General features: G+C 30.1%; 2 protein-coding genes across 3 annotated transcripts; one reads left to right on the top strand and one right to left on the bottom strand.

Annotated features, from left to right (window-relative positions):
* The first annotated feature begins 2,262 nt into the window (after positions 1-2,262).
* Positions 2,263-4,704, top strand: LOC122533596 (endocuticle structural glycoprotein SgAbd-8-like). Of its 2 annotated transcripts, none has more exons than XM_043663454.1 (2): positions 2,263-2,353; positions 4,038-4,704. In XM_043663454.1, exon 2 carries the CDS (start codon positions 4,062-4,064, stop codon positions 4,458-4,460), a length of 399 nt encoding a protein of 132 aa, XP_043519389.1. In that variant the 5' UTR covers positions 2,263-2,353; positions 4,038-4,061; the 3' UTR covers positions 4,461-4,704. The 2 variants fall into 2 exon arrangements, with proteins under 2 accessions (XP_043519389.1, XP_043519390.1); XM_043663455.1 differs by having other exon boundaries at positions 2,304-2,390.
* Positions 4,705-12,149: 7,445 nt separating this feature from the next.
* On the bottom strand, positions 12,150-15,460 carry LOC122533602 (endocuticle structural glycoprotein SgAbd-4-like). The gene is made up of 2 exons (XM_043663483.1): positions 15,321-15,460; positions 12,150-12,889 (listed from the first exon to the last, which is right to left on the bottom strand). Exons 1-2 carry the CDS (start codon positions 15,333-15,335, stop codon positions 12,509-12,511), a joined length of 396 nt encoding a protein of 131 aa, XP_043519418.1. The 5' UTR covers positions 15,336-15,460; the 3' UTR covers positions 12,150-12,508.
* Between the last annotated feature and the right edge of the window lie 261 nt (positions 15,461-15,721).

The following is a 15,721-nucleotide window of genomic DNA, read 5'->3' as shown; positions in this document are numbered from 1 at the left end:
CAGGATTACGAAGAGGATATTTATAATATTTGCAAATTTAAATTTAAATTTAAATTTAATGGTAGATTAAGTTTTCTATACAATAAATTATATTTTTAATCACACATAGCAATAAAAATAAATTTTTTATGTAGCTTAAATCTAAGGTAACTGAGAATGAATGTTATATCAGTATTTTGCGAATGTTTGCAATTTCACTTCTAAATTTAATAATTTTGCAATAAATCTTTCCTTCTATTCATTTTTTAATATTTTGCTATATTAAACGAATCGAACATGTATTTACACATTATTTAAAATGAAAATTGAGCAATTATTTACACTTGACAGTATGTTTTTTTCATTTGACAATATATATATTTGAAAGTCATGGAAAGCAGTATAACCTTTTTTGTATATAGCTCCTAGAAATTATTTTTTAAATTAATGTAATAAAGTATCGCGTTTCCAAGTTACAATTTATTACTTCAGAAAACATAATTTTTTCACAAGTTATTTAGTCATTCGTGTCATGAAAATTCCTGATTCTAGCTCATCGAAGAGTCTTCTCTTTTTTTTGGGATCCTACATAATTTAGGTTTGCCAGAAGTTTCGAAACATAGCCTGAAACCGTTCAAAGTGCGAAACACGCAAACTGATAATTCGAATCAGAAAGGTTGAGAAACAATTACAAAATTTCTAATAATTATAGTTGAGTCGTGACTCATTCGACATTGCCTCACAAACTACGAAGAAAACATGTGTTTTTTAAATCGTTTTTTTTTTCCTTCTACAAGTTCTAAAGTGTGTCGAACATTTAGAGAAAGAAATGATTGATTACGCTTGTCGCAATGAAAAATCCTGGATACTATTGTGGGGCAGTATAATACTTTGTACGTATTCAAGAGTCATTGTTTCCGCTCAATGGGATTATGCTTTTCTTGACAGATCACTTTTCGAAACAATGAGCACGTGATGTGCGAAATTTCATCGTAATGAGATTAATTATCTTTACATATGAAAGAATTACTATTATAATTGTATTATTATTATATATATTTATTATTACAACATTATATCATTCGATTCAATTATAACATAACGTTATAATCGTATAATTGTTATAATATTATTATTAATATTATTCAGAATTGTATTTTTAAATAAACCTCTATATTGTTTATCGATTAATTGATATATATATATTTATTATAGTATTAAGATACTCAGTATTAAAGTACTTGTGCCTAAAAATGTTTAGTTTAAATAATATTATAATTTGTAATATGAAAAATGAAGAGGGACATATAATAATTAATGTATTTGTGTTATGAGAAAATAATTTATCAGTGCAAAAATTGGATGATTTTCGGTTAAGATAACAGTTTTTCAATTTTGGTAATTTATCAATTCTTATTTTTCGTTGTATTATACCCGCGACATTCAATACAGTGTAAAAAAATATAGAAACCTGTTTAAAGATATTATTTGCATTTTAATATTCTATCTATAATGTATATCATTATTTTAACAATGTTGCATTTTAAATAATCTCGGAAAAGCAAAATAGTTGCCAAGTATGGATCTATTGAAAATAATTTGAGAATGATGTAATTACACATTACTTAATTGCATTGTGATTAGATTATTCAAATTCTAATATAAAGTAGTTAGAAAAAGCTTTTTCTAATGCATTAATTGAATATAATTATCTGAATATTAATTGTTATAATTTTTTAATTTTTAATTTTTTTAATCTTAAAATGTTTTTTGTCTTTAATGATAAAACGAAATAATTGGAATGGTAATGACTGGTATTAAATGTCATATGAAAAATTCAACAATATTTAACTATTGTATAAAAGGAGCATTTCTAATCTCTTCCAGATGTTATTTAATAGTAAAATATCTCAACCAACACATATCAAAGAAATAAAATACAAGATTAATTTTTCACGTGAAAGAAATGAACTCTACATTGGAAAATATTAGATCTATAATCATTTGCATTGCATTCTACTTTTTTATTTGTCTTCAAATCTTTATTTTTTTTCGTAGAAAAGAAATGACAAACTCGCTGACGCGATGATTACACATATTATTTAATTTCCTTACAAAATCCTACTCCACGATAATTGACGATCTAGGCGAGGATTGATTGCAGGTTGTTCATCCCATAACATAGCCGGAAAGGTTTCCTTTAGTACTTACGTGATACCGGTTATACAAAGGCTGAACCGACATCATCGAATGACATTTGAACGGAAAATGTCGGTGATAGCGTAGAGTATTTCAAAGTATAAAAGGTGCACATAATGGACGTGAGCTTGCCAGTAGGATTTTGTACGTGCTATCTGGAAATTCGCAAGGCAAGGTTAGACAATTGCGTCGACACCATCAATAATTAACAAGTATAATCGATAGGCTTTCGATTATTATCTTAGTGTGTGCACGTTCTATCGATATGCATATTGTTCCAATCACTTATCCTACATTAGAGCGCTTAATCTAATCACCACGTTCATAAAACAACTTAATCGAATTAACCGGCCTAAATGGAAAATTACTTATACTTAATCAGTTAGATTTATGATTGATCATTTGTCACGATTTTAATGAAATATATGGTAATTAATCGATGAAACTATGATACGTAGTAGTTCTACCTCTATGAAAGAATACAATTAATCATAGTTTATTATTATAACATTATTACGCAAAAATTTAGATCATGTTAACCTTAATTAATATCATTGAAAACCATAATAATTTAGGCTTTTACATTACGTAATTTTGAAGTTTTTTATTTGATTTAATTTTACTAGTATTAATTTGTAACAGAGAAAATATAAAATGTAAAATAAAATTAAATAACTTAAATTTTCGTAATATAATATAAATTATGTTATTATAGCCAAATGTGACTTCAGGATACAATCTAAGAATTAAGATTCGAATGAAATAAAAATTTCTTTCAAGAAATAAATATTTTATTTGTAATATTAGTTTTATTACTGAAGTTTTAATTAGTTATAATATTATTACCATTTTGAAAAATATACAAAAAGGTTTGTATATTCAAGTTCAAAAAGTAAAAAATATTTCAGTTTTTGAGACGAAGGATACACTTATTAAATCTCAAATATTTAAAATAGAAAAAAGAAGAATTTTGAACGTTTTACAGATTTCGATTAACTTGTTAGTTAAAATTAGATTATTCATTGAAATTATACTAATGATAAATTGATAGTAACTTTATCATTTAATCTACTAATTTTTTAAGTGAATTTAAGAAAATATCTGATGGTATAAATATGTGTATATGTATGTCTTTGTATGTATAATCTCAAAAAAAAAAATCATATAATAATAAACTTGGGCTTCTGAAGTTTGAAGCTTTTATTTTCAAAATGCGTTCACTTTATTCTAAAATGTTTTTGCACTAGCAGATGGCAAAGTAAAGAAACTTTTCTTTTCGAAAATGCTGTAAATTATTATAGTATATGAAAACATTTTAATTTTTTTCGAGACTGACTCTACAATAGTTTTGAAAATTAAAGCCTTCATATTAAACGATCTCCCGAAATTTGTTACATGATTTTTTTCGCCAATTTATGGAACTTTAAATATTAGGTGAAAACGAACATAAAATGTTACAATTTCTTGAATTTTCGTCATCTAAGTCTAATCAAAATTCAACAAAATGACAAAGAAAAAATAACAATAATAACAATACCTCAAATTTTCAGAAGTCGTTGCAAAAAGAAGACTTTAATCTTCGAACCCACTTTAGATTAAATCATGAAAATTTACAATTTATAGCATTTTCGAGAAGAAAGATATCTTCGGTCATTTATTCGCTACGTGGTATAAAATTACTTTAGAATAAAATGAACGACGCGTTTTGAAAGTAGAGGTTTCGAGTTTTAAAATAATTTTCTTTACAAAATTGCAATAACTTCCTTACTTAAGTGTCCGAATATTGATAAGAGTCACTGTACGTCACATGTTACAATGTCACAGATACGTGTCATGGTAATAATAATAACTTCTTTCAGAGACCGCTCCATCATATTTGCATAATGTACCTTCGGACAATTTTCCTGCTGAATCTGGTGGCTCTGGTGCTAGCTGCGGATAAACCGATCGCCATCGTCAGTCAAAGTCAAGATATCAGTCCGGATGGAAGTTTTTTCTCCAAATGGGAAACCGCTAATGGCATCGCCGTCGAGGAGGAGGGTGTTCTGAAGAATCGTGGCCAAAATGATGCGGAGGCCGAAGAAGTTCGCGGGTCGGCCTCGTGGACGGCGCCAGATGGAACGAGAATCAACCTTGGCTGGCTAGCCAACGAAAATGGTGTCTCTTTCCAAGGGGCACATCTGCCAACACCACCACCCACGCAGCCCATACCAATTCTTATTCAGCGCGCCCTCGACTGGATAGCTGCTAATCCCTCTAGAGATGAGAGGAACAGACTATAGTTTTCTACGATGTTTCATTCTTGCTACGATCGTTTAAAGAAATCAGCTTTCACGTGTTTCTCCCTCAAATCATTTAACTCTTTGAAGGAGAATTTTTAACACTTGTGTTGTTTGTAACTTTTACAAATTTTTGTAATCAATATGAATAGAATTGAAAGTGTGAATGATGAATCGTTCAGATGTAATGCATATGTAAAGAGACTAGGTGAACTTTATTGGAAATAAAAAGTTTTAGTCCTTGAGAGATCAGTGTTGATATACGTATGTATGCACCAGGAAACTTCAAAGGATTTGATTTTATTACATGTACTGTGATTTTATTATACAGGGTGTCCATAAAATCTCTTTACAATTTATTACGAAGGCAAATGAAAAGACAGATAAGTGAAAATTATTACGAAATGAGATGTATATATTTGAGTTTTTTCTATCTTATTTAACACACCTCTATATGGGCACCATTAGTTGCACGAAGCACATCAAGACGGTACTCGATTTCTTTTCCAATTTGAAATAATTTCCACTTATCTGTCTTTTCATTTGCCTTTGTAATAAATTTTCGAAATTGTATAGAGACTTTGTGGATACCCTGTATGTAGAAACGAGAAGTGTAGCTAAAGAAAAATAGGTCTCATTAATTATTTAGATAGATCTCATATAATCGTAATTGGCTGAAAGTATAATATACACAGATAAAATTATATAACGTTGTGAAATGAGTGAAAATGAATGAAGGGAAGAAAATATCATTTCTGTGGTCTCTATGTTTCTTGCTAGATTTTTCTTCATCTCTACATACATACATCTTTTTGAAAATAATTGAATTGCCTTATTCACTCGCAAATTAAATGAATATATGTACATATATGACGAGAAATTTGGACAGAGATTAAGTTATAAAGTGATTATTTGTTTTGAAGTGTTGCAGCTTACAAAGAATATTTTGTAAGAATTATGATGCAAACATAGATTAAAAATATTATATATTAATGGACTTTTTATATATATATTTTATATTAAAAATGTACATTTTATTTATTAATAGTATTTTTATATTTGATTTATATTATAATAAAGTTATTTGCAAAAAGTATTTAATACAAATAAAAGTATAGAATTTATAAAATTAAGTAATTATACAGATAATTTCTATAATAGAATTAATAAATAAGGTTACTTTTTACAAATACTTAATTTGATTTAAATTAAATATTTTGATAGATTATAAATTCAGTTTTTACACTATAACTTATTACTCGTAAATATAACTTGAATAACTCGTAAACCACCTGTTCATATGTTCAATCTCTCGTCATAAATACAAGAAATAAAAATTTTTCTCCCAAAAATAGTTCTCGATACAATTCTTCATTAAAAACGTTTTCCTTTAATCCACTTTCCTAATATTTAATAAGTTTGTAAGGAAGTATAATTAGCAACATTATGAATCACAATGTTAACTGAACGCGCGATAAATGACAAACTCGAAAGGAAAAGGATGTCAACTCTGCAAGTTGTCGTCACAGTGGAATCTCGACGAAAATACAGGCGGATTTTGCGCGCGATCTATTTACAAGCAAAATAGCTCGCGACAGGTGCAACGCGATAGCGTGGAAGTCGAGGTCGAAGGTTGCCGTTGCGGCAAAGGAGACAGAGAAATAGTGCATAAGTGTCAGAGTACGAAAGTTGCTTGTTGCAGCAGCTGCATCGCCACTGTCGACAACGTTGTCCTCGTTCGTTTGGATTACACGCGCCTTGGTAGACGCGGAAAACCATTTACTCGTGTAAATAGCACACGCCCATCGTTATACCTATTTACAGATTATTTCGCTAAATTGTTTACGCCGCCATGGCGACAATAAAAATGGACTTACACTATACGGAAATGTCATCCCGGCGAAGTGTTAAATGCCACAGCCATTTCTTTTTACATTTTATGGTTTAACTGGAAATGCTGGAGTATCTGGGAAAATATGAATGATACGAAAAAATGTTTCAGATAAGAATTGTATGGCACCAAAGGGAACATACTATGCTGTTATCTATTTGACTTTGCAATAACCACACGAATCACCTTTTGAAAATCACATTAAAATTATCGTTATTTATTAGTTATTAGTTATTACGCATTCTTGTATTACATATTCTGATATTTAAAAATTTTTATTATGATGTGATTTTATTATATGATTTTATTATGACACGAATTTTATTGTCATTACTTCCCGGCGGAAGTTTCTCAGTTGGATTTCATACGTCATATTGGCTCCAAAAAGTGGCAATCTTCTGTCTTTTATACTACACTCGAAATTTCTTTAAAAATTGGCACAATTTTCTTCACTGCGGATAGAATCGACTTAAAGTTATTTTGGTGACATTTGTGGACTTCATCACACGCACAGAAGAAAACTATATCTTCTTCTACACACTGAGGGACACTGTTATTTTATTTTGTACAGAGCAACACGAAGGATGAACTGACGGCGCTAATTCGAAACTAATTTTTCTGAAAAATACAGTCTATTATATTGATATACTGGTAACAATACTATCAAATATAGTCTTTCTTTGTTATCGCGGTAGCATATCGAATTTCAAAATATCTGTAGCGAAAGATACAAGTTTACAAATTTTGTTCGAATCATTTTATTACTGTTACTACAATTTAAACATTTTTATAGGATTTGTTTCTTGTCATTTTGCTTTTCTTTTCACTTAGTATCTGAATAAGACATAAATCAATTGATATTAACTTTACTATTTAATCTCCTAATTTTTAAAATGAATCTTAAAAAAATGTATATATATATGAATATATCTCTATACTCTCAAAGAAGTAAATCCTTTACGTTGAGCGAATGAATGGACTTACTCTTTCAATCCTATGAAGACCTACAGCAAAATCAATTTTCTTTGTCAATAAATACAATGAAAAATTTCCAAGTAGCAGTTCTTCCAAGTCTTTTTATATTTTCCTAGTCTTTATTACAATATATTGTAGATTACGTTATGATAAACGGAGTTGTTAAATAATTGAATTAACAATTTATTGAATTATTTATACATTCTCAAGTTATTATTGATATATATTACAAATTTATGAAATATTTTAGATAAATTTTTTTTGGTTTGTAGATATATCTTTTTTTGCTTTCTTTATTTTAATATATTTTCATAGTATTCTTACTTCATAGCTTACTTTCTAGTATATGTTACAATAATTATTTTATTATAAATGAAATTTAGAAATTTTATTGATAAATATTATCAATTATTTCAGGCCTAATGCAGTGTGAATAGCACTATATTCTTCAACGTTTAATCTATGATTATGTATTCTCCTTCGGGTAATGCGCTAAACCAGAATTCTAATAATATATATTTAATGCATAAGCACATTATTCAAAATATTCAAGGAGAAGCCTATGAAATGCAAATGAACTGCAGAAGCATATACCTACATATTCCATAATGTCCAAAAAATTGAATGAATAACAGTAGGATTAAATAAATCTTGCTAAATAATCTGCGATATGGATTGCAATTTAAGTAAAATGCAATGTTTCTTTTATAGATTGCTATTATTATTTATTTCATTCATATTTATTTTACAATATATTTTTATATACTATACCTACTTTTATTTTATATTATAATTTATAAAAGTAATTTAATATGCTATGATAAACTCACTATAAAACTCATGTAAAATTAATAAATAATTAATTTTGTAATTAATACACGATTTATATTAGAAAAATGAAAGAGTAGGAAAAGTTTATAATACAATAAAGAACAAAAACTTTTATATATCTTATAAAAATGCATCATTGTAAATCTATAATATTTAGAGGTGATCATTTTAATTACTCTGGTAATATTATAAATAAAAGTAGCCTAAAATTAATTATTCATGTGAACAAATAAACAAAAAAATTAAAAAATTGAGTAATCTTATTTATGCAAAAATAAATACTTTTTTATACTTTTTACAGATTGAAGCGTGTTAATGTAATAAAGCTTTTTTTTTTAAATCTAGTGTAAATTTTTTTTTTAAATTGTTGTAGCTTACTTTAAATTAACATTGAGAAAATTAACAATTACTAATTTTGGAAGAGGCTTCTTACGGAACTAAAGCTAAATAAAATTGCTTAGTAAAATAAAATAGAATAAAATAATGGCTAAATAAAATAATTGTCGAGCTCATTAACATTTACTTGAAATATATTTTATATTAATAATTTTAAAAATTTATGATGTTGAATAACTTGAAAAATATTGAATAAATCTGTGTAAATATTTTCTATATCAAGAACTATTTTATTGCATATTTAAAATGCAATGGAATACAATAGAAGTATTATACTTTTTCTTCATCGAATTATCCGCGTTAGTTTTAAAGAAGATAACTTCCTATGTTTTATGTATTTCTGTTATGTCATTCTGTATTATATGATAGATCAATAAGAATCAACTGTAGGGGATAAAAATGAAAGGAGAATAGAATATGAAACTGAATGGAGAAGTTGAATGAGAAGGAGGAGCAATACGAGAAAGTTGTAGTTTATGATATGAATTCAGAATGTCACGTTTATGGCTAAGTATGGGTTATAGTTCGAATGTAATGACCTATTTTCTAACATTGTCAGAATCAGCTACTACAATGGATTTTCTTTTGTATTAATAAAATTGAAAAATTAGTTGAATACAATGCGAAATAGATAAATATAGTTGGAATAAATAATAACAATAAAAGATAAATATATAATAATAAATAAATATGGTTGGAATAAATAATAATGATAAAATAACAATAAAATAAAAATCTAGATGAAACATCCATCTTTGTTTAATATTACATTTGTATGAATCAATAATATCAATATGTCATTATGAGTTCCAAAAAACGTTTAAAAATGAAAAAAGTATTTTTATTATATTTTTAAACATGGAAATTATAGTTTCCATCTATATTGAATGAAGAAAGAAATAATAACTGAGCGAAATTTAACACAAAGAAGAGAACGATGAAAAATAATTATGTGGCGAAACAGAATAATTGCTATTTTTAATATGTCATAGTTTAAATGAACAAAAGTTAATAATTATATATTCATAATAAATCGAATATATTCATAAATAAGTCGAAAACTATTCAACTTTATCGAAATGCGTAGATTTATCTTAATCTTAGAAAAAAATCTTAGAAAAAAATCTTGATTTTATAACTTTTTTTTTATAATTATAATTTTTTATAATTGATATTAATATAACTTTTTTTTATAATTATAACTTTTTATAATTGATTATAAGTAGTAGATTTAGTTGAAACTTTTTAGTACAATAATTTTTAATATGAAGTTTAATATTAAGTTTAATAAAAACTTTTAATATAAGTTCAATATAATACATCAAGTTTATTATATTTTTAATATATACTAAAATTTAATACACAGAATGTAATGTGTGTATTATATTATAAATATACTACACTTTAAATACATCATAAAGTTTACTAGCACGTAAACTTCACGATAATCCAAGATATTATGAACGAAAGTTATTATTCTATATCATGAAAGCAAGTGTCAAAATATATTCAGCTTGAGACATGATTTATGATTCTTGACACATACTCTAATGATATCTCTAGAAGGCAATCGCATTAAGATAAAAGTTTCAGTGATGGTATTGCATCGGTAATAAAAGATAGCCAAGCATTATGTAATATCATTGCAACTGTAGAATATATTCTGGATATTAACAAATAGAAGTATGTAATGTGCCGTCTGTGAAAGTTCAACGAAAGTTTCACATACAATGTTCTGTTACCGGGGAGACATTGATACATGAGATTAATATAAGAAAATCCATTGAGAAAATTCAGTAATACATATTAAACTAATTAGCTTAGTTTCAGAAAGCTGTTCATATTGTATCCTAATATAATATTTTACTAAATATATGCTTGTAAAAAATATTTTCTAATGTCTATATATATATATATTTTCAGATTACTTTCAAATTTTATCACTAGAAATATAATAATTGTTTCTTATTACAATGTTTACGTGCCCTACATTACATTAATGTTTCATATAACACACACATAACATATACATATTATGAAAGTTCGAATATTTTCGAATATTTAGCCTTTTTTAAATTGAAATTAAAATTCGAATTCATATCAGGTTCATTAGAAAAATTTTAAAAGAACATCCCACGAAATATAATTATAAAGCTATGCGTTATTTTGTTATTTCACTCACGAGGAAACGCAACGAAAGTCAGACCTCATTATCCGCAAGACCATAGTCTTCAAATAAATTACTCGAGGACGTCCTTTATGTCCGCGGTATCGCGATTGATTAACGACGTCGAGCCGTCGTCTAGAACGAGCACGTGCTTAAAACGTTGTACTACGTCGCGTCGTGCTGAAACTTTCTATCGTAAATCAGCGCGTATCTTAGAGTGCACGGATCAAACGAGAATAGATCAAATTCCTCGAAGAAATTACACTCCTCCGTCCGGCAGCACACGGGGTTTGAATTTTGTATTTACGATTGCAGTGTCGTGGAATTATTTCGACGAAACGAACCGGCTGATATGAATAATTGGAGCGGAATCGTAAATAATGACAAGGAAGTGTCAACAGAGAGAAGAGAAGGCAAGCTGAAGTTCGCGTGCATTTACGGCGTAACTTTGTAATTCCGGCTGCATCCGTAGCTGACCCGTCCTGACCTACCCTCTCCTAAAACGACTGTAAACTAGCCTTAATCCAATCTGCGTTTATATTTGATCCAGCCAACAGTTTCGGCCAAACTGGACAAATTCAGAGTCGAAGAATAAATACTGCTTTGATATAAAGTTACGATGAAAGTTAACGTTGACAGTTTAGCAAGCTTGTTTCCTCGAGCCGGGAAGTAAATTGTTGCGTCTATACGTCATCGAATTTTCAAATTACGCCGAATCGACATTTCAACAATCGGAGAAACATTGCATAAGTATAATTTTCTGCGAATTACACAATAGCTTTGTAATAATTTACATTTTATTTTGTAATAATCTTTATTTATTGGTGTAGTAAGGATAAAACGGAAATGATTATTAAACTATATATAAGTTCAACTTCGAATACTACTGCGAAAAGAAGATGTTTAATATTTGATTCAGATACAGATACATCTAAAAATTTATCTGAACTCTCGATGAATAAATAGTTTCTATAATTGGAGTTTATTGGTCTTCTGTTTAGTATTAAAGATTCATTTAATAAGAATTTAGTTAATCATACACTAAATAAAATTTCATCTCGATAAACGAAGTTTTATCATAAAATATTTTTAAGAGAATGAAGATATTTATGTTTTCAATATTTATACTTTTCTCTTTACATTTTCTGTATGTGCAGCCGCGCTTAAAAGTCTTAGAAGAAGCATTATATTCGAAAAATTAAATCGTATTTTATACAACGAAGAATCGGTGAAGTATTAATATATTAATACGAATTGGTACATTGATATATTATTAGCATAAAATGCATATACAATTTAAAATTTGTATCTATAACAAATATTGTATGTTAAAAATAAAAAGTATCCCATTTTCAGTCACATTTAGCAACAAACTTTTACTCTCCATCTAAAAGCAGGTAAATGGCCAGGTAAAGAGATAAGATCCAGCATGTCTCTTGAATTGCAACATTTATTCCGTATGCACCGTAATATATGTATATATAATATATACCTGGCAACGATTATCTACATGCTCGTTGCCTGTAGTACATGCTCGCGTCTGCATGTTACACAATACACAATACACGATACATAACATATAATATATTAGATATACAGTATACATAATATATACGTCCGTAAAAAGTATACAATAAATATTTACAACAGATTGAACCAGAGTAGTCCGCTAGTCGTTAGAGTTGGGGCGGCAAGAGGCGACGACGGGGGCGATACATCGTAAATTCATATAGATTGATAAAAGTTGAATGTAGCTCGCTTTGAGATCACTGACGACGCACGTCCTATCCTTTATACCTGATTCTGGTCCTCTTTACTTGGATGCGCTGCTATCCATTCGAGCGCCTTTTGAATAAGTGGTGGTATTTCCGGCGTGGTCGGTAGATGAGCACCCTGCGGTTGGAAACCCTCCTCGTTCGCGACATACGTCAACGAAATTTGTTGACCGTCGTCGCCCGGATAACTGAAACTACCCTGTGCGTTCATCGCCTCGTTCTCTTGGCCAGCGTTCTCCAGGTGGCCCTCTTCTTGCGCCTTGATCCCGTTCCCGGACTCGTAGCTCCATTTGTACGAGCCGTCCGGATTTGGACCCTCTTGACTTTGGCTGACAATTGGTATTACCTCCTCTGCCGGAGCAGCTGCCACGCAGCTTGCCAGCGCGATCACGGCTACCTGAACACGAGAATGATAGAAATAAGAGCCTTTTCATATTTGTCCAATTTTTGTCGTTCGGTTGAAAATAAACGTTGGCCCTACAATGTTCCATTTCTACGTCGCTAATATTCTGTTTCTCTTTCACTATATATTTTTGATACAATTCGATTAATTAATAATTTTCAATCAGAGAATAGATAATATAAGAAAGCTCTAAGTCATGACTAGGCTATGAATATTTATACAATTTTATACTTCTGTATAGATAATTTAAAAAATGGTACTATTCCACGTATTAAATATTATAAAAAGTATTGTATTTCAAATATTTCATTATTTTTTAAATATTTATATTATATATAAATATATGCTATAAATATTTATAGCATATATAATTTAAATATTTAAATATTTATATTATATATAAATATATGCTATATATATAGTTTATATATTTTAAATTTTAATGTCTATTCTAATTATCCCATTTTCATATTTCTGTAAACGTAATTAAAATAAACGGACATCTAAATACAGATTTCTGGTTTAAATATCTAGAAGCGTAAGTTCACTTCACGTGTCTTGAACTTTATACGTATACTGTTCAATTTTTATACTTTGAAATTTTCTATAAATATCTGAAATTTATTCGTGACTTTGCTTTTACCATGTAACTTTGTATTGTATTAAATTACGCACGACGATCTTTATGTTGCTTACTGTTTATCTCTTACTTCAGTTGGGAAATCGAAATTTACTGTTTAAAAGTGCGATAGAAATCCATGGAGTTTCAGTAGGGTGAATGTGTTTTTCGGATATCGTTTCGAAGCAGATGGTTTCGTATTTGCACCGTATTCTATTGTAATTTACACTGTACTATAGTTCCATTGATATTGTACTACGAACTGAAAATCGATACTGCACGTTCGATTGCAATTGATTTATCCAATGCATTGTAAAGTTGAAATTTAGTGTAATTTTATAGTATGTAAAACGATATGGTCAATTAAATTGATATTTAAGAGTAATATTCCAAGCAATTTAAGTATTTCCAATACCAGCTATTAATATCTCAAAACGCCAAACATAAATATCTCTGCCAAATGTTTACGCACGTGGAACACTCGCGTTTATATTTCCTCGATTTTAACAAAATTACGAAACGGCGTTCGTGCTTTTCCCGCGTATAATTCACTAGCTTGTAAATGACGTGACTAGCTTTTGCACGTACACTGAACCGGCAGAAACGCATTTAATTTAAGCGAACTCCGAGTTTACTCAAATCCTTAACGCGATGTTGGTCATTATAGCCAAGCAGTAAAACAAACACGGCGTGCAATTCCCGCGTAAAGACGTCATGGCAGATGGACCGACGCGATGTCGAGTATTCCTACATATGCGCATGCTTATGTATACACACATGCTCGCTGTTTGCGTTATTGTGTTTAAACACCAATAAATTACGTCGCGAAAGATCGATTCCCGCGCAATTACGCGAGATTTAAACGCTATAACGAGCTATGTATCAATTCGAGAAATCGATTGTAAGATCGCTTGCCGCTTAATCTAGCTGCGAGTGACGTCCAATGTCGAAAACGTTGAGAAACTAGCCACAAGTAGCGACACCGTTTTGAGTCAGCCATCATTTGAACGGTAGTGCGATAGTGATTAAGTCAGACATCGTTGCCAGAGCGTTACAAGAACGTATCAACTTTAACTCTCGGACAGTATCATTGAATCATAGATGGCTAAAATAATTTATGTTGTATCGATAGAATATTTAAATAAATAAATATAGAATTTTACTCTACATTTTAAGTTCCAAAATTAAATAATTATAAGTCCTGAATTTTTGTCACGATTCAATTTGAAATGGTGCTATAACAGTTAAGAATTAAATGCTTCACTCGATAATAAGATTGCACCAATCGCAAACATTGAAATTGCTGATCAATCGAGACTTGTTTTGAGTATATGCTAAATTATCAACTGATTGACAATAAAGTAAGTTTCTATGCAAGAGTTGGGAAATTTTAAACGATTGTGATACAGTTTATAACCAGATAATCCGAAGATCCTTACGTCCAAGGAAGATGTACAGCGCGCACGTTGCTTCGATTTACCAGTCCATCGATATCCTCGAGAGACCATGCTCTTCTACATTCACCCTACTTACCTCTCGACCGTTTGTGTCGTTGAACCTCTCTGCAGAAAATCGCAATATGTCCCGGAGTCGAGCGAATGAAACGGCACAGACAACGTGTCACAGTATCATCCCGGATGTGTATCACGCACAGAAACGCGAAGATCGCGGTCTCTCGACGGATCACTCAATGAATTTTCTCCGGTTCAGAGAGCGCACTCTGACGATGTCCCGCGAGCATCACCCCAGGTTTCCTCGTCCCGAGACGATTTTTCCGGCGGCGATTTTTCTCTTAATTACGCTTACCAGTGACGTGTACATGCTGCAGCAGTAATCGCTGATGGGCAAGTGTTTATCAAGCCCCGCAGCGCTCGTCGTATATATACCCCTGGAGGCATCACCAATACGACCGTTTGGCCAAGTAACGATAGCCACTGTGCATCTAAGAGGACGCACATGGGACACGACGACATGGCGACAGACAGAGAGAGACACACGCGGGACGAACAGAGAGGGGACGATAGTGACACAGAGGTAGAGGTACCTTAAGAGGGGTTACACGGATCCTCATTTAACGCGCGCGCGATATATACGTGTGTGTTTGTTTGTGTGTCTGTATGTATGGAGAAACGTACAAAGACAACAACACACTGTACATCACCCGGAGAGAGATTACCTTCCCGGGGATCAGCATGTCACATTGCGCT

This window comes from Frieseomelitta varia, unplaced genomic scaffold, assembly GCF_011392965.1.
Source record: "Frieseomelitta varia isolate USP_RPSP 00005682 unplaced genomic scaffold, Fvar_1.2 scaffold_541, whole genome shotgun sequence".
Classification (NCBI taxonomy): domain Eukaryota; kingdom Metazoa; phylum Arthropoda; class Insecta; order Hymenoptera; family Apidae; genus Frieseomelitta; species Frieseomelitta varia.
This window is presented reverse-complemented; position numbering and strand designations above follow the sequence as displayed.